This window comes from Elephas maximus, chromosome 3 (genome assembly GCF_024166365.1).
Source record: "Elephas maximus indicus isolate mEleMax1 chromosome 3, mEleMax1 primary haplotype, whole genome shotgun sequence".
NCBI classification, from domain to species: Eukaryota; Metazoa; Chordata; class Mammalia; order Proboscidea; family Elephantidae; genus Elephas; species Elephas maximus.
The window spans coordinates 1,104,091-1,130,895 of record NC_064821.1 but is presented as its reverse complement, the minus strand read 5'-3'; the positions used below and the strand labels follow the sequence as shown (position 1 = coordinate 1,130,895).

General features: G+C 55.7%; 2 protein-coding genes, 1 long non-coding RNA gene and 2 other non-coding genes across 7 annotated transcripts; 2 read left to right on the top strand and 3 right to left on the bottom strand.

The window, feature by feature from the left end:
- Positions 1–4,033: 4,033 nt before the first annotated feature.
- Positions 4,034–14,023, top strand: GAMT (guanidinoacetate N-methyltransferase). Its single transcript, XM_049876162.1, has 6 exons — positions 4,034–4,286; positions 5,184–5,329; positions 5,463–5,526; positions 6,634–6,701; positions 6,932–7,042; positions 13,639–14,023. Exons 1-6 carry the CDS (start codon positions 4,229–4,231, stop codon positions 13,777–13,779), a joined length of 588 nt encoding a protein of 195 aa, XP_049732119.1. The 5' UTR covers positions 4,034–4,228; the 3' UTR covers positions 13,780–14,023.
- LOC126071838 (uncharacterized) lies at positions 8,965–10,834 on the bottom strand. Of its 3 annotated transcripts, none has more exons than XR_007516386.1 (4): positions 10,806–10,834; positions 9,813–9,996; positions 9,689–9,781; positions 8,965–9,595 (listed from the first exon to the last, which is right to left on the bottom strand). It is a non-coding gene; the product is annotated as an uncharacterized LOC126071838 (long non-coding RNA). The 3 variants fall into 3 exon arrangements; XR_007516387.1 differs by lacking the exon at positions 10,806–10,834 and having other exon boundaries at positions 8,965–9,322; positions 9,383–9,595; positions 9,813–10,141; XR_007516385.1 differs by lacking the exon at positions 10,806–10,834 and having other exon boundaries at positions 9,813–10,141.
- Positions 14,024–15,323: 1,300 nt separating the features above from the next.
- NDUFS7 (NADH:ubiquinone oxidoreductase core subunit S7) lies at positions 15,324–24,430 on the bottom strand. Its single transcript, XM_049876151.1, has 8 exons — positions 24,193–24,430; positions 23,453–23,489; positions 21,609–21,677; positions 21,014–21,131; positions 17,546–17,725; positions 17,432–17,478; positions 16,376–16,464; positions 15,324–15,499 (listed from the first exon to the last, which is right to left on the bottom strand). Exons 1-8 carry the CDS (start codon positions 24,206–24,208, stop codon positions 15,402–15,404), a joined length of 654 nt encoding a protein of 217 aa, XP_049732108.1. The 5' UTR covers positions 24,209–24,430; the 3' UTR covers positions 15,324–15,401.
- Positions 24,431–24,461: 31 nt separating this feature from the next.
- On the bottom strand, positions 24,462–24,535 carry TRNAN-GUU (transfer RNA asparagine (anticodon GUU)). The gene has a single exon. It is a non-coding gene; the product is annotated as a tRNA-Asn (tRNA).
- Positions 24,536–24,644: 109 nt separating this feature from the next.
- On the top strand, positions 24,645–24,717 carry TRNAF-GAA (transfer RNA phenylalanine (anticodon GAA)). The gene has a single exon. It is a non-coding gene; the product is annotated as a tRNA-Phe (tRNA).
- Positions 24,718–26,805: the final 2,088 nt, after the last annotated feature.

Here is a 26,805-nt window from a genome sequence, read left to right as displayed (position 1 = left end):
AGTCTCTGAGGCCATTGTTGCAGCAACAGAGCCACTGTGTCAATCCATCTCCCGGAGGGTCTTCCTCTTTTTAGCTGACCCTCTCCCAAGCATGACGTCCCTCTCCAGGAACTGTTCCCTCCCGATAGCATGTCCAAAGTACGAGAGACAAAGTCTGGTTATCCTCATTTCTAAGAGCATTCTGGCTGTACTTCTTCCAAAACAGATTTGTTCCTTCTTCTGGCAGTCCATGGTATATTCAGTATTCTTCTCCAACACCATAATTCAAAGGCATCAATTCCTTGGTCTTCCTTATTTTTCGTTCATTTTTCACATGCATGAGGCGATTCAAAGTACCGTGGCTTGAGTCACTCCGACCTTAGCCCTCCAAGTGACATCTTTACTTTTCAACACTTTAAAGAGGTCTTTTGCAGCAGATTTGCCCAATGCAATACGTCATTTGATTTCTTGACTGCTGCTTCCACGGGTATTGATTGTGGGTCCAAGTAAAATAAAATCCTTGACGACTTCAGTATTTCCTCCATTTACCAGTTGTATGGACTTTTGTTTTCTTTATGTTGTGGTGTAATCTGTACTGAAGGCTGATTGCTGTGTATTCCATCTAGTGAGGTCCAGGTGTATAGTTGCCATTTATGTTGTTGAAAGGTACTTCCACGGAATTAGTTTTGCAAAATTCTGTCATGTGATCTTCAGCATCATTTCTGTCCCCAAGGCCATATTTTCCAACTAGTGATCCTTCTTTGTTTCCAACTTTTGCAATCCAATCACCAGTAATTAATTATCAATGCATCTTGATTGCATGTTTGACCAATTTCAGACTGCAGAAGTTGGCAAAAACCCTCAGTATCTTTATCTTTGGCCTTAGTGGTTGGTGCGTAAATGTGAATAATAGTCATATTAACTGGGCTGCCTTGTAGGTGTATGGATATTATCCTATCACACAGGGTTGTACTTCAGGATAGATCTTGCAGTGTTCTTTTTGACGATGAATGTGACACCATTCCTCCTCAAGTTGTCATTCCTGGCATAGCAGACCATATGATTGTCCGGTTCAAAATGGCCAATAACAGTCCATTTCAGCTCACTAATGCTCCAAGAATTGATGGAATACCAACTGAGATGTTTCAACAAATGGGTGCAGCACTGGAGGTGCTCACTCGTCTATGCCAAGAAATATGGAAGACAGCTTCCTGCCCAACTGACTGGAAGAGATCCGTATTTGTGCCTATTCCCAAGAAAGGTGATCCAACCGAATGCAGAAATTATAGAACAATATCGTTAATATCGCACGCAAGCAAAAGTTTGCTGAAGATCATTCAAAAACGGCTGCAGCAGTATATCGACAGGGAACTGCCAGAAATTCAGGCTGGTTTCAGAAGAGGACGTGGAACCAGGGATATCATCGCTGATGTCAAATGGATCCTGGCTGAAAGCAGAGAATACCAGAAGGATGTTTACCTGTGTTTTATTGACTATGCAAAGGCATTCGACTGTGTGGATCATAACAAACTATGGATAACACTGCAAAGACTGGGAATTCCAGAACACTTCATTGTGCTCATGAAGAAGCTTTACATAGATCAAGAAGAGGCAGTTGTTCTGACGGAACAAGGGGATACTGATTGGTTTCAAGTCAGGAAAGGTGTGCGTCAGGGTTGTATTCTTTCACCATACCTATTCAGTCTGTATGCTGAGAAAATAATCCGAGAAGCTGGGCTATATGAAGAAGAACGGGGCATCAGGATTGGAGGAAGACTCATTAACAACCTGTGTTATGCAGATGACACAACCTTGCTTGCTGAAAGTGAAGAGGACTTGAAGGACTTACTAATGAAGATCAAAGACCACAGCCTTTAGTATGGATTACACCTCAACATAAAGAAAACAAAAATCCTCATGACCGGACCAATGAGCAACATCATGATAAACGGAGAAAAGATTGAAGTTGTCAAGGATTTCGTTTTGGATCCACAATCAACAGCCATGGAAGCAGCAGTCAAGAAATCAAAAGATGCATTGCATTGGGTAAATCTGCTGCAAAGGACCTCTTTAAAGTGTTGAAGAGCAAAGATGTCACTCTGAAGACTAAGGTGAGCCTGACCCAAGCCATGGTATTTTGAATCACATCATATGCATGTGAAAGCTGGACAATGAATAAGGAAGACTGAGGAAGAGTTGATGCCTTTGAATTCTGGTGTTGGAGAAGAGTATTGAATATACCATGGACTGCCAAAAGAATGAACAAATCTGTCTTAGAAGAAGTACAACCGGAATGCTCCTTAGAAGCAAGGTGGCGAGACTGCGTCTTACATACTTTGGACATGTTCTCAGGAGGGATCAGTCCCTGGGGAAGGACATCATACTTGGCAGAGTACAGGGTCGGCGGAAAAGAGGAAGACCCTCAATGAGGTGGATTGATACAGTGGCTGCAACAATGAGCTCAAGCATAACAACGATTGTAAGGATGGCTCAGGACTGGGCAGTGTTTCGTTCTGTTGTGCACAGGGTTGCTGTGAGTCGGAACCGAATTGACAGCACCTAAGAACAACAACAATCCCTAGGGTATCTATCTTCAAGTATTTCATTTCATTCTTGAGAACTTCCAATTTTCTTAGATTCATACTTCGTATATTCCACGTTCTGGTTATTAATGGATGTTTGCAGCTCGCTCTTCTCATTTTGAGTCTTGCCACATCCGCAAATGAAGGTCCTGAAGGCTTCACTCCATCCACGTAATTAAGAGCTGCCTCTTTAGGAGGCAGCTCTTCCCCAGTTGTATTTTGAGTGTCTTCCAACCTGAGGGTGGCCCTGGTGGCACAGTGGCTAAGAGCTCCACTGCTATCCAAAAGGTTGACAGTTTGAATCCACCAGCCACTCCCTGGAAACCCTATAGGGCAGTTCTACTCTGTCCTGTAGATTTGCTGAGTCAGAATTGACTTGACAGCAACATGTTTGGTTCCAACTCAAGGGGCTCATCTTCTGGCATTGTATGGGACAGTGCTCTGCTGCTACTTACAAGGTTTTCACGGCAAATTTTTTCAGAAGTAGGCTGCCAGGTCCTTCTTCCTTGTCTTAGTCTAGAGGCTTCGGTCAAATCTGTCCACCATGGGTCACCCTGCTGGCATTTGTAACATGACAAAGTGACAGAGGAGAGTGGCCACCCAGAAGTGCCTGGGGATCTACTTCCAAAGCAGCCATTGAAAGCCCAATGAAGCACAGTTCTGCTCCGAATCCCATGGGGTCTTCCTGAGGTGGGTTCCCCCCCAGTGCCTGGAAAAGCGTTCTGTCGGATCCTCATACCCAGAAAGGAAGGGGCTTCACGCTGGGGTGACAGAGGGGGAAACTGAGGCTGGTGAGCAACTAGGTGGGGGGGACTCCCTACCAGCCCACTCTGCAGAGGACAGGCGTCGGGGGTCCCAGCGCTCCCTCCAGACGCCACTAGGGGCGTTCCGGCCCCGACCTGGCCTGCCCCCGACCGCCGTCCCACCAAGGCCCCGCCCACCTCGCGCGCCCGCCCAGAAGCCCCGCCCTTCACCCTCCGTGAGGGCCTCCCCGCTGCCGCCCAAGCTCCGCCCACCGTGCTGCCCACAGGCCCCGCCCAGCACCCGAGCCGAGGGCCCCGCCCAGCGCCCTGCAGGCTCTGCCCATAGGCCCGCCCAGTGTCGCACCCACAGGTCCCGCCCAGCGCCCTGCAGGCTCCGCCCGCCGCCTCACGCACAGGCCCTGCCCACGCCCGGCAGGCTCCGCCCACCGTCCCACCCACATGCGCCGTCTAGCGCCGGACCCGAGGGCCGCGCTCATTGTCCTGCAGGCTCCGCCCACTGCCCCAACCACAGGTCCCGCCCGGCGCCCTGCAGGCTTCACCCACAGGCTCCGCCCAGCGCCCGACCCTAGGGCCCCGCCAGCGTCCTACAGGCTCCGCCCACCTTCCCACCCACAGGCCCCGCCCACAGGCCGACCCGAGGGGCCCCTCCCAGCGCCCTGCAGGCTCCGCCCACCGCCCCACCCACGGGTCCCGCCCACCGCCCCGCAGGCCCCGCAGGCCCGGCCGCGCAGAGCAAACCCGGGAGGCGAGATCCCGGCGCGCCCGCCAGCGGCACCATGAGCGCGCCCCCCCCCCGCCGCCCCCATCTTCGCGCCCGGCGAGAACTGCAGCCCCGCGTGGGGTGCGGCGCCCGCGGGCTACGACGCGGCGGACACGCACCTGCAGATCCTGGGCAAGCCGGTGATGGAGCGCTGGGAGACACCGTACATGCACGCCCTGGCCGCCACCGCCGCCTCCAGAGGTAGCCTGCGGTAAACTGAGGCTGGGCGTCACCAGCGCCTCCCTGTGCCTCCGTTTACCCGCCTGAAAAGTGGGGCTAAGGGGGTGCGGAGAGGGTTGAATAGCGGTCCTGCCCGCACAGGCCTGCAGGCAGTGTGCGTCCCCTGAGTCGCGGGAACTTCCTTTCCGGGGCTGCAGGGTGGGTCTGCAGACGCGGAGACCCCGCCTGGGCTGAGCAGGGAAAGTGGCCGGACTAGGTGGCCCCGGATGGGCAGCCCCACCCCCTCCACCGGCTAAGAATAACCCTGGGAAAGCTGAGAGCACGGAGACAGCTGTGCGCGTGTGGCTGCCTGTCTGCGGGTTTCCGAGTAGCACTGAGGGGTGCTGGGGCTCCCGGGCCTCACACAGGCCCCCCTGGGGACCCGGGGTGCAGTCTCTGGGTGGTGGCCCTCAGTGTCCTCAAATGGGCACATGCAGGGTGCCCGGCACAAAGCGGTTGTAGAGAGGGGACTGCTTGGTTAGAGTGTTTTTCACAGCCTGTCTTTGTGATCAATGGGGATCCCCCCCATTGTTCCAGGTCAGGAGGCCTCGAATTCAGGTTTCACCTTGTCTACACAGAAAAGGAACCAAGAGGAGATAAGGGGATAAGGCCAAACAGTGTGGGCTGGGGCACAAAGTCCAATGGTCTGACCTCCCCCTCAGACTGGGCCTGAACACCGTGGTCACCCAGTCTCCCTGTCCCGCGGCTGGCTCCCAGCCAAGGCCCACACTGTTCCAGCCACCCGCCTCTGCTGTGCCCTTGACCCATGTGGCCAGAGTTCCTCACTGCCGGGGCCTGCCCCTGCCCCTGCCCCTGCCCCCGCCCGTGCCCCCTTCTCCGGCGGTCTGGCTGCCTTTCAACGCATAATTGTCTGCCCAGGCGGCCGCGTCCTGGAGGTGGGCTTTGGCATGGCCATTGCAGCCTCCAGGATCCAGGAGGCACCCATCGAGGAGCACTGGATCATTGAGTGCAACGAGGGCGTCTTCCAGCGGCTCCAGGACTGGGCCCCACGGCAGCCACACAAGGTGCTGCAGACATGCGGGAGGTGGTCGTCTCCCTTGGGCGTTCCTCCGCTCCCTCCCTCCCTTTTAGCAGGTGGCAGCAGGGAGACCTGGGGACCAATCTGACCCTTGGTCTTCTTTCCTCCTGTGCCTGAAGGTTGTCCCCTTGAAAGGCCTGTGGGAGGAGGTGGCACCCACTCTGCCAGATGGTCACTTTGATGGTGAGGGGCCTCTGGGGGCTGGAGAGGAGGCTTGCTACTAGGAGTGTGCTGGGCCTCCCCCCTCCCAGGGCCCACCCCCGCCTGCATTTCCACCATTAGTCCCCCCTCGCTTGCTGGGCCTCCCCACTCCCAGGGCCCACCCCCGCCTGCATTTCCACCATTAGTCCCCCCTCGCTTGCTGGGCCTCCCCACTCCCAGGGCCCACCCCCGCCTGCATTTCCACCATTAGTCCCCCCTCGCTTGCTGGGCCTCCCCCTCCCAGGGCCCACCCCCGCCTGCATTTCCACCATTAGTCCCCCCTCGCTTGCTGGGCCTCCCCCTCCCGGGGCTCACCCCCGCCTGCATTTCCACCATTAGTCCCCCCTCGCTTGCTGGGCCTCCCCACTCCCAGGGCCCACCCCCGCCTGCATTTCCACCATTAGTCCCCCCTCGCTTACTGGGCCTCCCCACTCCCAGGGCCCACCCCCGCCTGCATTTCCACCATTAGTCCCCCCTCGCTTGCTGGGCCTCCCCACTCCCAGGGCCCACCCCCGCCTGCATTTCCACCATTAGTCCCCCCTCGCTTACTGGGCCTCCCCACTCGCAGGGCCCACCCCCGCCTGCATTTCCACCATTAGTCCCCCCTTGCTTGCTGGGCCTCCCCCTCCCAGGGCCCACCCCCGCCTGCATTTCCACCATTAGTCCCCCCTTGCTTACTGGGCCTCCCCACTCGCAGGGCCCACCCCCACCTGCATTTCCACCATTAGTCCCCCTTTGCTTACTGGGCCTCCCCACTCCCAGGGCCCACCCCCACCTGCATTTCCACCATCAGCCCCCCTTGCTTGTGAAGGACCTTCTGAAGAATCAGTCCTTCTGATGTGACCCTTGTGATGACAGGAGCCCAGGGCAGGAGGGCAGAGCACAGTGTGCTGGGTACACAGTAGGACCATAATAAACACCCAAACGAGTGCACACAGTTCACAGAGGAGGCAGCTCAGTGGCCCAGAGGGCAGCCCCTGGGGTCTCAGACCCATGTTTCAATCCCACCTCTGCCCCTGACGTGTCTCACCCTGGCCGTGCTGGGTTTGGTGCCTCCTGGTGACTGGTGGGCATCCGTCCTCTTTGCAGGGATCCTGTATGACACGTACCCGCTGTCTGAGGACACCTGGCACACTCACCAGTTCAACTTCATCAAGGTGGGAATGGGTGGGGTGGCGCAAGGCCCTGTGTAAAGGGGATTGTCCCTGGGTGGCCAGGGGCCCAGGTGGTGGGGGTGTCCACTGTCCAGACTGGACACCTGACCTTCTGTTCATCAGTGAACGGCCAGGACTGGGGGGGAGGAGGCGGCGTGGGTTCTAGTCAGCCCCACTCACCAGAGAAGCCATCTGCCTGCACCCCTGGGTCCCTGACTGCTGTCGTCCCCCAGGAACACGCCTTTCGCCTGCTGAAGCCGGGGGGTACCCTCACCTACTGCAATCTCACATCCTGGGGGGAGCTGATGAAGACCAAGTACTCAGATATCACCACCATGTTTGAGGTGCAGCGCCTGGGCTCTCCGTCGCCAGCCCCAGCCCCACCCCCAGCCACCAGTCCCACCCCCAGCCACCAGCCCCATCCCCAGCCACCTGCCCCAGCCCCAGCCCCAGCCCCAGCCCCCAGCCCCACCCCCAGCCACCAGCCCCACCCCCAGCCACCAGCCCCAGCCCCCAGCCCCAGCCCCAGCCACCAGCCCCAGCCACCAGCCCCAGCCCCCAGCCCCACCCTCAGCCACCAGCCCCAGCCACCTGCCCCACCCCCAGCCACCAGCCCCACCCCCAGCCACCAGCTCCAGCCAAGCCCCAGCCCCAGCTACCTGCCCCAGCCCCATTCCCAGCCACCAGCCACCTGCCCCAGCCGCCAGCCCCAGGCACCAGGGACCCTGTTGGGAGGCAGTGGCTCTCCTGCCTCAGGCCCTCGGAGCTGAAGAGTCACGGGGATCTGTGTGTGCCGGGGCTACCGTAACAAAGTACAACAAAATAATGCAGGCTATCCTCTCAGTCTGGACACCAGAAGTCTGAATTCAGGTGTCAGCAGGGGTGCTCTCCCTCCCCAGGCTCTAGAGGAGGACCCTTCCTTGTTTCCCCCAGCTTCTGTGGCCCCAGGTGTTCCTGGGCTCATGGCCCCATCACTCCAGTCTCGGCCTCTGTGTTTACGTGGCCCTCTGTATTCTATCTCTGTCCAAATTACCCTCTTTTTATAAGGAAACTGGAGCCCTAGTGGTACAGTGGTTAAGAGCTAGGCTGCTAACCAAAACATCGGCCTTCGAATCTACCAGCAGCTCCTTGGAAACCCTGTGGGGCAGCTCTGTTCTGTCCTACAGGGTCACTATGAGTTGGAATCAACTTGATGGCAGTGGGTTTCCTTTTTTGGTTATAAGGACAGTAGTCATTGGACTTAGGACTCACCCTCCTCTGTGCGATCTCCTGTTCACTGATCACCCTCCTCCGTGTGACCTCCTGTTCACTGATCACCCTCCTCTGTGTGACCTCTTCACTGATCACCCTCCTCTGTGTGACCTCTTCACTGATCACCCTCCTCCGTGTGACCTCCTGTTCACTGATCACCCTCCTCTGTGTGACCTGTTCACTGATCACCCTCCTCCGTGTGATCTCCTGTTCACTGATCACCCTCCTCCGTGTGACCTCCTGTTCACTGATGACCCTCCTCCATGTGACCTGTTCACTGATCACCCTCCTCCGTGACCTGTTCACTGATCACCCTCCTCTGTGTGACCTCCTGTTCACTGATCACCCTCCTCTGTGTGACCTGTTCACTGATCACCCTCCTCTGTGTGACCTGTTCACTGATCACCCTCCTCTGTGTGACCTGTTCACTGATCACCCTCCTCCGTGTGACCTCCTGTTCACTGATCACCCTCCTCCGTGTGACCTCCTGTTCACTGATCACCCTCCTCTGTGTGCCCTCTTCACTGATCACCCTCCTCTGTGTGACCTCTTCACTGATCACCCTCCTCTGTGTGACCTGTTCACTGCTCACCCTCCTCCGTGTGACCTCCTGTTCACTGATCACCCTCCTCTGTGTGACCTGTTCACTGATCACCCTCCTCCGTGTGATCTCCTGTTCACTGATCACCCTCCTCCGTGTGACCTCCTGTTCACTGATGACCCTCCTCCATGTGACCTGTTCACTGATCACCCTCCTCCGTGACCTGTTCACTGATCACCCTCCTCTGTGTGACCTCCTGTTCACTGATCACCCTCCTCTGTGTGACCTGTTCACTGATCACCCTCCTCTGTGTGACCTGTTCACTGATCACCCTCCTCTGTGTGACCTGTTCACTGATCACCCTCCTCTGTATGACCTGTTCACTGATCACCCTCCTCCGTGTGACCTCCTGTTCACTGATCACCCTCCTCTGTGTGACCTCCTGTTCACTGATCACCCATCTGTGACCTCCTGTTCACTGCTCACCCTCCTGTGTGACCTCCTGTTCACTGCTCACCCACCTGTGACCTCCTGTTCACTGATCACCCTCCTGTGTGACCTCCTGTTCACTGATCACCCACCTGTGACCTCCTGTTCACTGGTCACCCTCCTGTGTGACCTCCTGTTCACTGATCACCCATCTGTGACCTCCTGTTCACTGATCACCCTCCTCTGTGACCTCCTGTTCACTGGTCACCCTCCTGTGTGACCTCCTGTTCACTGATCACCCATCTGTGACCTCCTGTTCACTGATCACTCTCCTCTGTAACCTACTGTTCACTGATCACCCTCCTCCGCGTGACCTCCTGTTCACTGATCACCCTCCTGTGACCTCCTGTTCACTGATCACCCATCTGTGACCTCCTGTTCACTGATCACCCTCCTCTGTGACCTCCTGTTCACTGGTCACCCTCCTGTGTGACCTCCTGTTCACTGATCACCCATCTGTGACCTCCTGTTCACTGATCACTCTCCTCTGTAACCTACTGTTCACTGATCACCCTCCTCCGCGTGACCTCCTGTTCACTGATCACCCTCCTGTGACCTCCTGTTCACTGATCACCCTCCTGTGACCTCCTGTTCACTGGTCACCCTCCTGTGTGACCTCATGTTCACTGATCACCCATCTGTGACCTCCTGTTCGCTGATCACCCTCCTCTGTGACCTACTGTTCGCTGATCACCCTCCTCCGCGTGACCTCCTGTTCACTGATGACCCTCCTCTGTGACCTCCTGTTCACTGGTCACCCTCCTGTGTGACCTCGTGTTCACTGATGACCCTCCTGTGTGACCTCCTGTTCACTGATGACCCTCCTGTGTGACCTCCTGTTCACTGATGACCCTCCTCTGTGACCTCCTGTTCACTGGTCACCCTCCTCTGTGACCTACTGTTCACTCGTCACCCTCCTCTGTGACCTCCTGTTCACTGATCACCCTCCTGTGTGAGCTCCTGTTCACTGATCACCCACCTGTGACCTCCTGTTCACTGATCACCCTCCTGTGTGACCTCCTGTTCACTGATCACCCACCTGTGACCTCCTGTTCACTGATCACCCTCCTCCGTGTGACCTCCTGTTCACTGATCACCCTCCTCCGTGTGACCTCCTGTTCACTGATCACCCTCCTCTGTGACCTACTGTTCACTGATCACCCTCCTCCATGTGACCTGTTCACTGATCACCCTCCTCTGTGACCTCCTGTTCACTGATCACCCACCTGTGACCTCCTGTTCACTGATCACCCTCCTCCGTGTGACCTCCTGTTCACTGATCACCCACCTGTGACCTCCTGTTCACTGATCACCCTCCTCTGTGACCTACTGTTGACTGATCACCCTCCTCTGTGACCTCCTGTTCACTGATCACCCACCTGTGACCTCCTGTTCACTGATCACCCTCCTGTGTGACCTCCTGTTCACTGACTACCCACCTGTGACCTCCTGTTCACTGATCACCCACCTGTGACCTCCTGTTCACTGATCACCCTCCTCCGTGTGACCTCCTGTTCACTGATCACCCTCCTCCGTGTGACCTCCTGTTCACTGATCACCCTCCTCCGTGTGACCTCCTGTTCACTGATCACCCTCCTCTGTGACCTTCTGTTCACTGATCACCCTCCTCCGTGTGACCTCCTGTTCACTGATCACCCTCCTGTGTGACCTCCTGTTCACTGATCACCCTCCTCCGTGTGACCTCCTGTTCACTGATCACCCTCCTCCGTGTGACCTCCTGTTCACTGATCACCCTCCTCTGTGACCTCCTGTTCACTGATCACCCACCTGTGACCTCCTGTTCACTGATCACCCTCCTGTGTGACCTCCTGTTCACTGATTACCCACCTGTGACCTCCTGTTCACTGATCATCCACCTGTGACCTCCTGTTCACTGATCACCCTCCTCCGTGTGACCTCCTGTTCACTGATCACCCTCCTCTGTGACCTACTGTTCACTGATCACCCTCCTCCGTGTGACCTGTTCACTGATCACCCTCCTCTGTGACCTCCTGTTCACTGATCACCCACCTGTGACCTCCTGTTCACTGATCACCCTCCTCCGTGTGACCTCCTGTTCACTGATCACCCACCTGTGACCTCCTGTTCACTGATCACCCTCCTCCGTGTGACCTCCTGTTCACTGATCACCCACCTGTGACCTCCTGTTCACTGATCACCCTCCTGTGTGACCTCCTGTTCACTGATCACCCATCTGTGACCTCCTGTTCACTGATCACCCTCGTCCGTGTGACCTCCTGTTCACTGATCACCCTCCTGTGTGACCTCCTGTTCACTGATCATGCTCCTCTGTGTGACCTCCTGTTCACTGATCACCCTCCTGTGTGACCTCCTGTTCACTGATCACCCTCCTCCGTGTGATCTCCTGTTCACTGATCACCCTCCTCTGTGACCTTCTGTTCACTGATCACCCTCCTCCGTGTGACCTCCTGTTCACTGATCACCCTCCTGTGTGACCTCCTGTTCACTGATCACCCTCCTCCGTGTGACCTCCTGTTCACTGATCACCCTCCTCCGTGTGACCTCCTGTTCACTGATCACCCTCCTCTGTGACCTCCTGTTCACTGATCACCCACCTGTGACCTCCTGTTCACTGATCACCCTCCTGTGTGACCTCCTGTTCACTGATCACCCACCTGTGACCTCCTGTTCACTGATCATCCACCTGTGACCTCCTGTTCACTGATCACCCTCCTCCGTGTGACCTCCTGTTCACTGATCACCCTCCTCTGTGACCTACTGTTCACTGATCACCCTCCTCCGTGTGACCTGTTCACTGATAACCCTCCTCTGTGACCTCCTGTTCACTGATCACCCACCTGTGACCTCCTGTTCACTGATCACCCTCCTCCGTGTGACCTCCTGTTCACTGATCACCCACCTGTGACCTCCTGTTCACTGATCACCCTCCTCTGTGACCTCCTGTTCACTGATCACCCACCTGTGACCTCCTGTTCACTGATCACCCTCCTGTGTGACCTCCTATTCACTGATTACCCACCTGTGACCTCCTGTTCACTGATCATCCACCTGTGACCTCCTGTTCACTGATCACCCTCCTCCGTGTGACCTCCTGTTCACTGATCACCCTCCTCCGTGTGACCTCCTGTTCACTGATCATCCACCTGTGACCTCCTGTTCACTGATCACCCTCCTCCGTGTGACCTCCTGTTCACTGATCACCCTCCTCCGTGTGACCTCCTGTTCACTGATCACCCTCCTCTGTGACCTTCTGTTCACTGATCACCCTCCTCCGTGTGACCTCCTGTTCACTGATCACCCTCCTCTGTGACCTCCTGTTCACTGATCACCCTCCTCCGTGTGACCTCCTGTTCACTGATCACCCCCCTGTGACCTCCTGTTCACTGATCACCCTCCTCCGTGTGACCTCCTGTTCACTGATCACCCTCCTCTGTGACCTCCTGTTCACTGATCACCCTCCTCTGTGACCTCCTGTTCACTGATCACCCCCCTCCGTGTGACCTCCTGTTCACTGATCACCCTCCTCTGTGACCTCCTGTTCACTGATCACCCATCTGTGACCTCCTGTTCACTGATCACCCTCCTCTGTGACCTCCTGTTCACTGATCACCCACCTGTGACCTCCTGTTCACTGATCACCCTCCTGTGTGACCTCCTGTTCACTGATCACCCATCTGTGACCTCCTGTTCACTGATCACCCTCGTCCGTGTGACCTCCTGTTCACTGATCACCCTCCTGTGTGACCTCCTGTTCACTGATCATGCTCCTCTGTGTGACCTCCTGTTCACTGATCACCCTCCTGTGTGACCTCCTGTTCACTGATCACCCACCGTCCTCCAGTGTGACCTCCCTTACAATAATCACATCTGCAGAGATGCTGTTTCCAAGGAAGGTCACGTTCTGAGGTGCTGGGTGGACATGAATTTTGGGGGGACACTAGTCATCCCAGTACAGGTGGGTTAGACTGTGCTGTAAATTCCATGAAGAAATCGGGCAAGGCCTCTCCCTAGCTTGACCACCTTCCGTGGCTCCCCAGGGCCCTTGGGGTGCAGCCCTGGCTCCCCCTCTTCACAGTCACCCTGCTTTGCCCAGGGTCAGCACACTTCATCAGTTTAGCAGGCTCCCCAGGGCCTTTGCCTGCGGGTTCCTCTGCCTGGAAAGACAGCAGGAGGGTGAAACTTGCAGAGCGCACAGAGGCCCTGAGCCCGGGACGGCTCCTGAAAACCAGCTTGGTGTCACTGGCCAGCAGGGCTGTGTTTCTATGCAAATGTGATCAGCGGCCCAGGTCTCCTTTTCCTACCGTGGTTCCTCCGCTCTGCTAGCTGCGCTGGGAAGACGGGGGAGAAGAGGCCATGCGTTGGCCACCTGGTCCATGTGAGAGGCTAGAGGTCTCCCACCCCAGCGGGACTGGCGGTGCACAGCTCAGTGGCAGTGAAGACATGCTGCCCATGTTTAAGCAACTGGAAACCTGGGACTCAATTGCCTTCTGCAGCTGCCCAGCCCCTCTGCTGCCCAGCCCCCACTCCTCACTTGCCACCGGCCCCTGGGGCTTTGGCGCTCATAAATCCTGTTCAAGGAAGGGTGGGTGCTAGCAGGGGGGTGCTGGGACACAGCCTCACAGGCCACCTAGTGCTTTCTCCCGTCACCCCCGCCAGGAGACGCAGGTGCCCACGCTGCTGGAAGCAGGCTTCAAGCGGGAAAACATCCACACAGAGGTGATGGGGCTGACCCCGCCAGCCGACTGCCGCTACTACGCCTTCCCACAGATGATCACACCTATGGTGACGAAGCACTGAGCTGCCCCAGGTCTCCTGACCTCTGGCAGCTCCCCTTGACCCTCCACCCAGTGCCTTCGAGGCCAGTGCACAGGCCCTGGCTTCCCAGCCCGGGTTAGAGCCCTGGCTGTGCCTCCACTACCTTTGACATCAGGCAAATTTCATAACTTTCCTTCTCCTCGTTTCCAAAAAGGAAACACTACTACCTGCCTCCGAGTTGTTGAGGTTGAAATAAAACGCTAACACTGGGCTTGGCCAATCAGTACTGTGCAAATGTGTGTTTCATCCACTGTCCACTCAAAAAAAAAAAACATGGGCACTCCAGGGAGACCAGTGTCTGAGCCTCCCTTTTGCCGCCATCACCAGGCCTGTGGCAGACGTTGTCAGTCAACCACTGATGGCTGCCCATTCCCCAGGCATGACCCGTGGATCAGAGCCAGATGAAAACCACTTGGCTGCCCCACCCAGCCAGACCAGCATCTCCCCTCCCTGGCCATCAAGGGGCCACAAGGACCCTTGGTCCACCCGCAGCTGAAGACCCTGGGCTCTGGCCCCAAGCACAGGCCTGTGCACCCCTGCCCCACGAGGCAGTCTCCCTTGTCATGAGCTCTGATTTCAAGTGTCTTGTGCCCCTTTCTCCCCAGCATCTGACTCATTGCACCCCCAGCCCCAGTGCAGGGGCATTCCCCTCCCCAAGGTCCAGTGTGGTTCTGTCTTGTGTCCTCCCACCCAGCTGGTCACACTGATGCCATCACTCTGCCCCAACTGCTCTGGATCTTCCCAGGGTGCCTGGCTTCTCTGAGGTCCCTACTGACTGTCCCCGCTGGGCACCTGGCCGGGCCCACCTGCCCCTGTACCCCCCTTCCCCTCGGGGCCCACCCACCCACGTGCACCCCACCATTGGGGCCCACCCAGCAACCTACCCATCCCCAGCCCTTGGGGCCCACTCACCCGTACCCTCTGCCCAGATTACTCCTCCCTCCCACCTGATGAGCCCCCCACAGCACTGGGTCTGCCATCGGGCCCTGATGCCTCATAGCTGAGTGCAGCACCCGCCTTCAGCACCGGCAGCGGCTGGCCAGATCTGGTTTGTTAAATGAATACGTATGTCTGTGACAAGGACAGACTCCAAAGGATGAAGTGACATGCCCAGAGCCCTGAGCTAGAAGGAGCCTGGGCCAGGTCTGCCCCCTCCCCACCCCTCCAGTCCTAGGGGACAGCAGGTGAGGGATACAGGCTGGTATCTTTCCAGTTCCCACCCAGGAACCATTTGGGTTTGGAGGGCATGAGGCGTTCCTCCCTGAGCCACTGCCCACGGCCTGCCTCTCTCCCATCGTGGGGAAATGGCCGGAGGCCTGGCAGCTGCACAGCACACAGCACATAGGAGGGGGAGAGAGGCCACCTGGCGAAGACACCTGACTTCCTGTCCCTTTGCCCAGGGGTCAGGCCGTCCCTGCACCTCCAGGATGCAGTAACTTCATAGAGTGGACACAGATAGATGCTGCCTGCCCTCCCCCAGCCCTCCTGTGGGACCCCGATGCCCACACAGTACACTGGCAGGCAGCTGAGAGGGAGCAGGCTGGGTTTATTAACAGTCTCAGGAGGCCGGCGTGGCTGGCGTGGCCGGCCAGGCGGCAGCGGCACTACCTGCGGTACCAGATGTGGAGCCTCTTCTCCCGCTTGATCTTCTTCTGTAGCTGCAGGATACCGTAGAGCAACGCCTCGGCCGTGGGCGGGCAGCCTGTGGGGGTCGCGCCTCAGTCTCCCGTATACTCGCCAGGGTGGACCAGGAGCCAGCCCCAGCGCCCTGACCACTGTGCCCTGACCACCCGCTGGGTCCCTGTGCAGACCTGGGGGACTTTTAACGGCCTCTGTGCTAGCCTTCAAGCCCAGAGCTGGCCAGCCTCAGGTGGGCTGGACGGAGGGAGAGGCCCAGGGTAGGAGCAACAGTGGGGTCCTCCCCTCTGGGGCTGGCCTGGCCCCGTCCTAGGCGATGGCCCTCCTCGTTCTCATCAGAGGCCCCAACGGGCGGTGAGACCACGGGGTGACCCCCACCCACCAGTCCCAGTCCTCAGAGAGCTCCTGGGGAGGAGAGAGGCCATCACTAAAGGATACAGACACATAGAAAGCGGGAGCAGGGCCTAGGCCAGGTCACCAGGAGGCAGAACACGGGGTGCCAGTTACATTTCAGTAAACTACCAGCATAAGTATACCCCATACGTCAAATGGGATATACTCATACTGAAAAATGATTCCTTGTTTCCTAGGCATTTGCATTAATCTAACTGGGTGTCTTACACCTTCGTTTGTTGAGTCTGGCCACCCCAGCGGCCCCTCCTGGAGCACAAGGACTCGGGGACAACCACCATGGCCCCTGGGAACCCTGTGGAACTGTAGTCTGAAAGCGGCTAATGAGTCTCTCCGATATCTGGATGCGCCCACCCTCTGGGCAAGGTAGCAGACCTTCCCGCCGAGGAGACTCCCGACCAGGAGGGGCAGGGCCTGGGAGTGCAGCTTCTCTGGATCAGTCTACACTCCCACCTGTGGAAGCCCCCCTCTAAGCAGCGTGGCCTTGGGGCTGGAGAGCGGGGGGGGGATGACTCTGGGCAGGGCCTACCTGGGACGTAGATGTCAACGGGAACGATGCGGTCGCAGCCCCTCACCACAGAGTAGGAGTAGTGGTAGTACCCTCCGCCGTTGGCACAGCTAGGGGGAGAGTCAGCACTGAGGGCCCCTCCCAGCACATGACCCAGGGCCTCCTCCCACTGCAGCCAGCAGAGGAGGACAAGAATGGGGACGAGTGGAATCCAGACTTTCTGGAGCCCTGGACATTGATGAGCACCGGAAACTATTGCCCTGAGATCATCTTTAAACCTTAAATCAAAAATATCCCCTGAAGTCTTCTTACTACCAAACCACAGTTTAGCTTAGTTAGGAAAAAATGCCTACTTTGAGCATTGTGCTCTTTTAAGAACTATCTATAAGGGATCAAATCAACAACAGCAACTCGAAAGGTTAGATAGGGGCCTCAAGGGGCAGGGAGCTGATGCTAATGGGGGAGGGACAACTGAGCAAAGGAGGGTGAGAAGGGTGACACAACTCACAGAATGTCATCAGTGTCACTGAACTGTCCATGGAGAAATTACTGCATCGATGCATGTTTTGCTGTGTTATTCTCAACAACAACAACAAACAAGATGATGGCATTACCGTATTTATGAAGCGGAGATGTGATGGAAATTAGCCAGGCTGCTGCTGGGGGTAGGAAACAACTATAACTGGACACCAGGGAATGTTCCGGGGGAAAGGAGACCTGGGTTGTCTCCTCGTGGGAGAAGGACCTACCACCAAACCAAAAACCAAACCCACTGTCATCAAGCTGCTTCCAACTCATAGCAACCCTATAGGACAGAGTAGAACTGCCCTGTAGGGTTTCCAAGGGGCAGCTGGTGGATTAGAATTGCTGGCCTTTCGGTGAGAGATGAACTCTTAGCCACTGGGCAACCAGGGCTCCACAGCCACCAAAAGGTACGAGGATTTGTCAGAAGTCACCATCCTGTCCCCTTCAAACATGTGATGTTACTGACTGGATGGACTTGATTAGCAGAAAGCACAAAGACTGGAAGGAAACTCCCTGCCCCCCTGCCAGGTGTCCCCAGAGCCTCACACTCACCTCCCCATGGATACCACGTAGCGGGGCTCTGGCATCTGGTCGTACACCTGGAAGAGGACGGGGGTCAGTGGGGCTCGGCGGCAGGAGGGCAGGGGCTGGGGGGTGCGGGCCTACCTTACGGAGTGCGGGGGCCATCTTGTTGGTGAGCGTTCCAGCCACAATCATCACATCAGCCTGGCGTGGGCTGGCGCGGAAGACCACACCAAAGCGGTCCATGTCATAGCGGGGTGCGGCCATGTGCATCATCTCCACGGCACAGCAGGCCAGGCCGAAGGTCATAGGCCACAGCGAGCTCTGGGGGGCGAGGGGGGAGTTACACCGGGACAGGGGCAACAGGGGAGATGGGGGCCAAGCGCAGCAGTAGACGGCTCTGGTTCGCCCCCAGTGTTTCAAGCAATTGGGAGATTTCATACAGAAAAACCTAGATCTCTGGCCTCTCTTGAAAAACCACACATCTGGCAGCCCCGGCTGAGTGAACCCCAGTCCCCGGCCTCAGGCACGTGTCACCTGTGTTTATGGCCGCTGGCCCAGTGCTGCCAAGATAAAAGGGGAGCAGCTCACTTCCCAGGAGCCACGGTAGAAAAAAGTCAGAAGTTGTTGTTGTTAGGTGCCATCAAGTTGGTTCCGACTCACAGCGACCCTGTGTACCACAGAACGAAACACTGCCCGGCCCTGCGCCCTCCTCACACCCGTGGTTACGCCTGAGCCCACTGTTGCAGCCACTGTGTCAATCCATCTGGTTGAGGGTCTTCCTCTTTTTTACTGACCCTCTACTCTATCAAGTATGATGTAGTTCTCCAGGGACTGGTCCCTCCTGATAACATGTCTGTGCTTCTGAGAGCACTCTGGCTGTACTCTTCCAAGACATTTGCTCTCTTGGCAGTCCACGGTATATTCAATATTCTTTGAAAAAACCATGGCTTGGGTCAGGCCCACTTTAGTCCTTAAAGTGACATCTTTGCTTTTTAACACTGTTACGGACTGAACTGTGTCCCCTCACAAAATATGTGTTGGAATCCTAACCCTACACCTGCGGAGGTGATCCTGTTTGATCTCCCTTGTTATGTTGTGAGGCGTGTGTCTTACACCTAACCACTCCTGAGACGTGCTGTTGCCGTGTGCCCTTGCGTCCAGCCCGACTCACAGTGACCCCGTGGGACACAGCATAGGGTTTTCTAAGCTGCCATCTTTACAGCAGCAAATCACCAGGCCTTTCTACCTTGGAGCTGCTGGATGGGTTCGAACTGCCAACCTTTCGGTTACCAGCTGAGCGCTTAGCCACCGTGCCACCAGGGCTCCTTTTTTGAGATATAAGAACAGAAGAGACAGAGAGATGAGCAAGCACAGAGGCCACGTGGAGATCACCCAGGAACCGAGGAACGCCAGGGCGATGGAGACTGAAAGAGGCAAGGACCCTCCCCCAGAGCCGACTGAGAGCCTTTCCCTAGAGCTGACACTCTGAATGAGGACTTTTTTTTCTTGAAAGCCACCCTCTTGTGGGAACCGTGTTTCAGCAGCCCTAGAAGACTGAGACAGTCACACAGTTCGTTAACCCAGCGTGTTGTGACAGTGAGGATGTGAGGCACCAGCTGATGAAAATCAAAGACCACAGCCCTCCGTGGGGATTCCACCTCAACAGAGGGAAAACAAAGACCCTTGCCACCAGACCAATGAACAACAACATGATAAATGGAGAAAGGACTGAAGTTGCCAAGGATTTCATTTTACCTGGATCCACAATCAACGCCCACGGAAGCAGCAGTCAAGAAATCAAACAAGGCATTGTACTGGGCAAATCTGCCGCAAAAGACCTCTTTAAAGTATTGAAAAGCAAAGATGTCACTCGGAGGACTCAGGTGCTCCTGACCCAAGCCATGGTACTTTCAATTGCCTCATATGCATGTGAAACCTGGAGGATGAATAAGGAAGACTGAAGAAAAATCGATGCCTTTGAATTTGGTGTTGGAGAAGAATACCGAATATACCATGGACTGCCACGAGAAGGAACAAGTCTGTCTTGGAAAAAGTACAACCAGTATTCTCCTTAGGAATAAGGATGGCAAGACTGGGTCTAGGTGTGAGACCTGGGGGTCAGCTTCTGAGCTGCGTGGCCCCGACTGCCCCAGCAGATGTGTGAACGTGGGTGACAGGCCATGGGCTGCAGGACAGTGAGGGCCACCAATGGCCTCCGGCAGTCAGAGCCCACCTAACCGCTGCCTGGGGCGGGGCAGACCCTGAGGTGGTTTCTGTTTTTACACATTTATAAACGACCTTGCAGTGGACCTTGTCTGATGCTGTCATGGACTGAACTGTGTTCCCCAAAAATAAGTGTACCAATTTGGCTGGGCCATGAGTCCATTTTGTGATCTGATGTGATTATCCCATGTGTTGTCAATTCTACCTCTGTGATGTAATGAGGTGGGATTAGCAGCAGTTATGTTAACAATACAGAACTAAATCTACAAGATCAGGTTGTGTCTAAAGTCAATCTCTTTTGTATTATAAAAGAAAAAAGTGAGCAGAGAGACAGGGGGACCTCATACCACCAAGAAACAAGAGCCAGGAGAATAGCGTGTCCTAGGGAACGAGGGTCCATGTGCTGAGAAGCTCCTCAATCGATCCATCAATTGGGGAATATTGATAACAAGGACCTTCCTCCAGAATGGACAGAGAAAGCCTTCCCCCGGAGCTGACGCCCTGAATTTGGACTTGTAGCCTACCAGACTGTGAGAGAATAAATTTCTCTTTGTTAAAGCCGTCCACTTGTGGTATTTCTGTTACAGCGGCACTAGATGACTAAAGCAGGTATTCACCCTGGTGTCGTTTATGGAAAACATGCAGAAGACAGAGAGGGCACAGGTCCATCAACAGGGATTGTCAAACTACACACCCATCAACAGGGGACTGTGGACCTCTGCCCGTCCTGGGCAGGCACTGTGTAGGCACCGATAAGAGCTACTGTTCGGTGAGCGGGGACGTGTGTCAAACGCGATACACAGATGAACAACAGGCTCTAAAGGTGAGGGAACAGCACAACAAATGTTCTGTGGCCTACTCTGAGGGCAGGGAGAGGTCTAGGGTCTCTACCAAGAAGGGTCTGCACTTCTAAACATGCATTACTTTGCAAATGAAAAAAATTACATTTTTTACAAGGAAGAGGAATGAACACAAGCAGAGAGAACTACAGAGACACGGCGAGGGGCTGGTGTGACTCAGACAGGAGGAGGCACCCTGTGCCAGAAGCCAGCTGCTGCACTGTGAGAGGAGGGTGTGCTGTGTGGAGGGGACCCTGGAGGGTGCAGCCTGCTCTCTGTGTGGGCCAGGATGCAGACTCCAAAGGACACAACTCTGTGCTGTGCATGAGTGCATACTCACATGTGTGCATGTACGGGTGCACATATGAGTGCCTGTGTATGCATGTATGGGTGCCCTGTGCACATGAGTTTGTGCGTACACACATGTGCATGCATGTACACGGTGGAACATGAGTGTATGTGTGCGTGTGTGTGCGTGTACACAGCCATGGGGCAGGAGGCCTGCAGGATGGGACAGGGCCACAGGCGTTGGCAGTAGGGGGCTTACCCGGCGGGCCCAGTTGATGAGGTCATCCAGCCTGGCCACCACATACTCGCCCCGGTTGCTGGGAAGTGCTGTGGGCTTGGGGACCACGGCTCCAGCCTTGGGCACAGCGGGTTGGGTGCTGCATACAGGGAGGTGCTGGTTGGTCAGGGAGGCAGGCAGGCAGGAGTGCTGCCACCCCTCCACCCTGCCCTTGGGACTTGCCCCTGAGCAGCTTCTCAGAGGCAGGACACTGGGGGCACAGGGCACGGTCTGGGGGAGCACGGTGCTGGAGAGCCCTTGCCTCAGACTGGGTGGAGTGGTCAGGCCCTGAAGAACCTGTCTGGCCCCACAGGACCCCCAGCACCCAGCCAGGTCAGGGACGAAAGACAGCATGGAACATTAACTCAGCCACCTCACTGGGGCCCCAACCAGGCCTGTGTCCTCTCAGGGACTCGGTTTCCCTGTCTGGGAACAGCGGCTCAGAGCTCACACTCTTTAACAAGGCCGCTCTGGCTGTGGAGATGGGCAGCAGGGCTCGGACCCACAGTAGCCTGGGGATGCAGAGGGCAGGGACCACAGGGCTGAGTGTTTAGCCTCCTCAGCAAGGCAGCGTCACCTATTTGGATGGTCAGTGGCCAAGCTCTGGTGGATGCTTCGTGCCTGAACAGCCGCACCCACGCCAGTGCTGCCAGGAGAGAGAACCTTGAGTCAGTGGACCCTCGTGGAGCCACAGGATAAGCCCAAAATCCTGACATGGCCTGGAGGCTCCTGCTTGGCTGAGCCTCCTGCCCTTCCCCACCTGCTCATGCATCTGTCCGGACCCCATCTGTCATTCACACCACTGGCCAGAGCCACGGGGCGCTGGGCCACCCCCTAACACCAGCACAGACTTTAACCCGAGTTCTTCTGGAATCTGCCTAAGATGGTCAGGCCAGGGCGTGAGGACACCATGAGGACAGTCCTGGGACCGTTCACAGAGGGGGCTCATACCAGCCACTGTACGAGGTTGTAATGTTCACCATGTTAAGCAGACCACCCCCCCATCACAAACTACTCAGGGATGGGCTCAAAGCTACACCCACTACAACCTGATGGGTGTCCTACACACAGGAAAAGGGGCCTGGGGCAGCTCTAGAGCAGGGACCAGAAAACCCACGTTCATGGGCCAATTTGGCCCCCAGCCTGTGTTTGTAAATAAAGTTTTATTCGCACATGGCCACACCCATGTGTTTGCATACTGTATCTGGCTGCTTTCCTGCCGTGACAGCAGAGTCAAGCAGTCAGGAGTCTATCTGGCCTGCGAAGCAGAAAATGTTTCCTATCTGGTCCTGTGCAGACATCCCACGCCAGCCCTGAGTCTAGAGTCCCTGGCTTTCATTTTATGCTTTTCCAGTTTTTCTTTGTTTTACAATGAACGGGCACTTTACAGCTAGAATAAAGGCCTTATCAAAACAATACAAAGAAGCTAGCCCAAATCTGTCCCCTCCTCGTAGCCCCCGGGCTCCTCTCCATTAGGGAAGCCCTCATTCCTCCATGTTCCTGCTGCTGTGTCCCTGGCCCGAGGGTGCTGGGTAGCATGGGGGGCCATCTGCCTTCTTGCTCTGCCCAAGTCCTGAGGACGCCCGCGTGAGTCTGCAGCCTGGGCACGTGCCCCCAATGCCTTCCTTCGACAGTGAGTTCAGGGGTGTCAACTTGGCTGGGCCATGATCCTCAGTGGTTTGGCAGGTGTATGATGTTGTAATCATCTTGATGATAGGATTTGATATGATGTGGTCACCTCTGTGACGAGATCAGCTGTGAGGAACCAATCAGTTGAAAGGGAGTTTTCTTGGGCATGCGGCCTGCACTGAATACAAGTGGATGCTCTGGGAAGGCTTGTGGGGCGTTGCTCACTCTGGATCCTGTAGCTGGTTCCTGTTCATCTGACCTTAGGTTCTCGGGCTTGAGCTAGCAGCTTACCTGTGGTCTTCCCTGCCAATCTTGGGATTTGTTGATCTTTGCAGCCTGTGAGCAAGAGCCCTTTTCTCTGTCCTGCTGATCTGGGGTTCAGCAGCCCCTGCGGCTGTAAATCAGGAGATGCCCACGGACTTGGGACGTTCCAGCCTCTACAACCACGTGAACCATTTCCTTGATATAAATCTCTCTGTATATATACATTTATTTGCTTTACTGGTTTTGCTTCTCTAGAGAACCAGCCTAAGACAGCTGATGTAGGCTCAAGTCCTGGGCCTGCCCCCCCGTACCACTACGGATTGTGCCCCTGATGGGCCCACACACCACCTGCTGGAAAACAGACTGTCTGCTCATGTCTGCCCTGACTTTGCTGTGTGGTCCTGAGCCAGTTGCTCCCCCTCTCTGGGCCACAGGGGGTTCTATAAATCCTCCCCCCACCCGGCCCCACAACTGAGCCCTCCTGATGTGTAGGGCATCACAGTGGATGGTCAGGGACCAGGCACTCACCGAAGACCAAGGATCCGGACACAGGGCAGGCCAGAAGCTGTGGAGAGAACCAGGGGGTGGGGTGGTGAGTGGCGGCTAGCCTGAGGCACGCGCGCGCACACACACACACACACATACCCCCCACACCAGTTGCCATCGAGTTGATTCCAACTCATTGTGACCCCATGTGTTACACAGTAGAACTGCTTTGTAAGGTTTTCTTGCTATAATTTTTATGGAAGCAGGTTGCCAGGCCTTTCCTCTGCAGCGCCACTTGGTGGGTTCAAACTCCCAACCTTTAGGTTAGTAGCCAACCACATTAACCCTTTGTGCCACTCAGGGAGGGGGGTAAACACGAAACACCTCCTGCCTCCTAAGGTCATGAGCTCTGGAGCCCGGCCCACCTGGCTCGGCCCAGCCTCCAGGTGTGTGCCTGCTGGATACGAGGCACCCCGCCCTCCGCTCACCGGGGACACAGACACCCAGACCCGGGGGTGCGGACACCCCCAGATACGAGGCACCCCGCCCTACGCTCACCGGGGACACAGACACCCAGACCACCCGGGAGCCTACGTCGCGCCCCGCTGAGCCTCAGTTTCTCCGACTTAACCAAGGCGCAGTAGCAGAGCTCGTTCACCGCAGGCCGAGCTGGAGCCCCGTGACCGGCCCAGGGTGTAGACGCCCGGAAAGGACGGCGCCCCGGCCCCGCTGGCGAACCGCGGTCCCCGGTCCCCCCGACCCCCGCCCGGCGTCCCGCTCACCCGGCAGCGCCGCCATCTTGGCCTCGGCCTTCAGACAACCTTTGAGGTCCGTCCTCCTTAGCGCTCCGGGTTCCCGTCCGGCGGTCAAAGCGGCTCGGCGAGAGCGCGGAAACAGGACTCGGGCCCGGACGTTCCCCGGCGCTTTCCGTGCGTCCTCCCCCAGCCCGCGAAGATGAATGGTGGAGGCAACGGGACGCACATGTGACCCGGCAAAAGCCAGCGCATCGCGCACTTTTTTATACGCTCAGAAGACAAAAAAAGCGACGGCTCGTCCCTGGGTGGGCTCGAACCACCAACCTTTCGGTTAACAGCCGAACGCGCTAACCGATTGCGCCACAGAGACAGCGCTATCATGAGGCGCCCCGCGCGGCCCTACAAAGCGAACTCGCCCGGCCGGTGCTGCCTGCGCGACGAGGGGCGGAGTCTGGGCGAGAGCGAGGCTCCACCGCCCGGCCGAAATAGCTCAGTTGGGAGAGCGTTAGACTGAAGATCTAAAGGTCCCTGGTTCGATCCCGGGTTTCGGCAAACTTTTGGGCGTCTGCAGCGAGCAACGTTGGTTTTTGCTCCTAAATGAGCCAAGAATTGTTATCCTTTATTTCTTTGGTAACCATCTCAATTTTTTTTTTTAAGGTTACATATTTTTTAAATTGTGGCTAAAATATACCCACCAGAACGTTGGCCAACACAACGTCCACATTCACAGTTCAATGACGTTGATTACATTTTTGACGTGTGCCATCCTTGTCACTATCCTTTTCCAGAATATTCCACCGTTAACATAAGCTCCATACCCCCCAAACAAAACTCCCCTTTCCCCCTCTCTCCCACCCTTGTAACAATTAATTATCTTTGGTTTTTATAGATTTGTTGCTTCTTTCACGAGAGGTCACACAGCATTTGTTCTTTTGTGACTGTTGGCCCATTTGGAAGACAAGGAACCCAGACTATGTGGGCCCCCTTCTCGGGTGCAGCCCGATGGCGGGGGATGAGGGACTCGGAACAAGCAACTGAAGCCGTCTTTTCTCCACCCCAAGACTGTCTATGATGATTCCTGCCATACTTCTCCCTCTTCCACCCTGAGTTCAGTATTCTCAGATTGTAGGGTTAGCACCTACAGTGGTAATTATAAAAAAAAAAAAAAAAAAAATTATAAAAGTGACCACTAAATACTAAAACTAGCAGAGTTTGCAAAATACTTTCCATGGGTGTATCATTTAATTTTGACAATCCTGCTGGGTATTTGTTCTCCCTGCTGTACGTAAGAGGAAACGGAGGCACAGACAGGTAAACACAGGTGAGAAGCAAGGTTGGCCTCATAGCAAACACAACAGGTGTTTATTGAATTCCTACTACAAGGTCGCTGTGAGTCGGAATCGGCTTGACAGCAACAGGTTTGGTTTTGGTACTGTGAGCGGTATCCGATGGTGAGCAAAGCCGGGTCTGGCCCCTGTTCTCGGGGAGCTTGAAGTCCCTTGGGCTAGAGAGGCAACAGACATGGGCAGCCGGGAGGGCATGGGAGGTGTCGCCCAAGCCAAACACAGCTGCTGAAAGGATAGCCCTTCGGGAGAAAAGGGGAAGATCGCATCTGGGCTAAGGTTACCTGAAGAAAAGAAAGGGCATGTCTGACAGGAATTTCAAGTTTTTGCAGGTACACAAAGCCTCTTTCCCTTGAAAAACCAGTTGACTTCGAGTTAATGGCAACCCTGTGTCAGAGAACTGTGCTCCTTAGGGTTTTCAATAGCTGGGCTTTGGGAAGTAGGTCACCAGGCGCCGCTGGGTGGACTCCAACCTCCAGACTTTCAGTCAGCCACCAAGTGTGTTAACTGTTTGCACCACTCAGGGGCTCCCTTTCCCCTTCAGTTCTCAACAATTGGTCATGCTGTGGAGTTTTTTTTTTTTTTTTTTATCTTGTATTTTAGATAAGTTTTAGATTTACAAAAATGTTGCAAAGATAGTACAGAGAGTAGTCAGTTCCCCCATGATTGACATCTTACATTAGTGTGGTCCGTGTTTCATAATAAATGAATCAATATTGGCACTTCAAGTGACATCCACGCTGTATTCAGAATTCCTCAGTCTTCCCACTAATGTCCATTTTCTGTCCCAGGGTCCCAGGTTACATTTAGGTCGGGCTGTGACAGCTTCCGACTTTGTTTATGATGACCTTGATCGTTTTTCAGAGTGCTGGTTATTTGTGTCATGCCCCTCACTTTGGGCTTATCTGATGTTTTTCTCCTGGCAGAGTTGGAGTGTTATTTTTTTCTGTGTCCTTGGTATGCGCAAGCTGACAAGCTGTGCTGGACCTTTCCTGCAGGAAATGGGGAACCGGTGAAGCAGTTTTGGCGGACTTTAGCCTTTTCGTAATGCTGGTGGCAGGGGGGAGGGGACGGAGACTTCCGAGGGAGAGGGACCAGCTGGGACACTTGCTGGCCCGGCCCTTCCTGGACCTGGGGGCTGAGAGATGGATTTGAAGGCCTTGGGGCAGTGTTGGGAACCCTGGCGGCATAGTGGTTAGGTGCTACAGCTGCTCACCAGAAGGTCAGCAGTTCAAATCCACCAGGCACTCCTTGGAAACTATGGGGGTAGTACTACTGTGTACTATAGGGTCACTAT

What these genes read in the sequence shown, in the direction of transcription:
- GAMT (XM_049876162.1), top strand. Translation starts at nt 4,229, where the DNA reads ATGGAGCGCTGGGAGACACCGTACATGCACGCCCTGGCCGCCACCGCC. An exon ending in GCCAGATGGTCACTTTGATG is followed by an intron (nt 5,527 to 6,633) that starts GTGAGGGGCCTC and finishes TCCTCTTTGCAG; the next exon opens with GGATCCTGTATGACACGTAC. An exon ending in ACCAGTTCAACTTCATCAAG is followed by an intron (nt 6,702 to 6,931) that starts GTGGGAATGGGT and finishes GTCGTCCCCCAG; the next exon opens with GAACACGCCTTTCGCCTGCT.
- NDUFS7 (XM_049876151.1), bottom strand. An exon ending in GCCACTGACCATCCAAATAG is followed by an intron (nt 21,132 to 21,608) that starts GTGACGCTGCCT and finishes CCCTGTATGCAG; the next exon opens with CACCCAACCCGCTGTGCCCA. An exon ending in CGTTGACATCTACGTCCCAG is followed by an intron (nt 15,500 to 16,375) that starts GTAGGCCCTGCC and finishes CGACCCCCACAG; the next exon opens with GCTGCCCGCCCACGGCCGAG.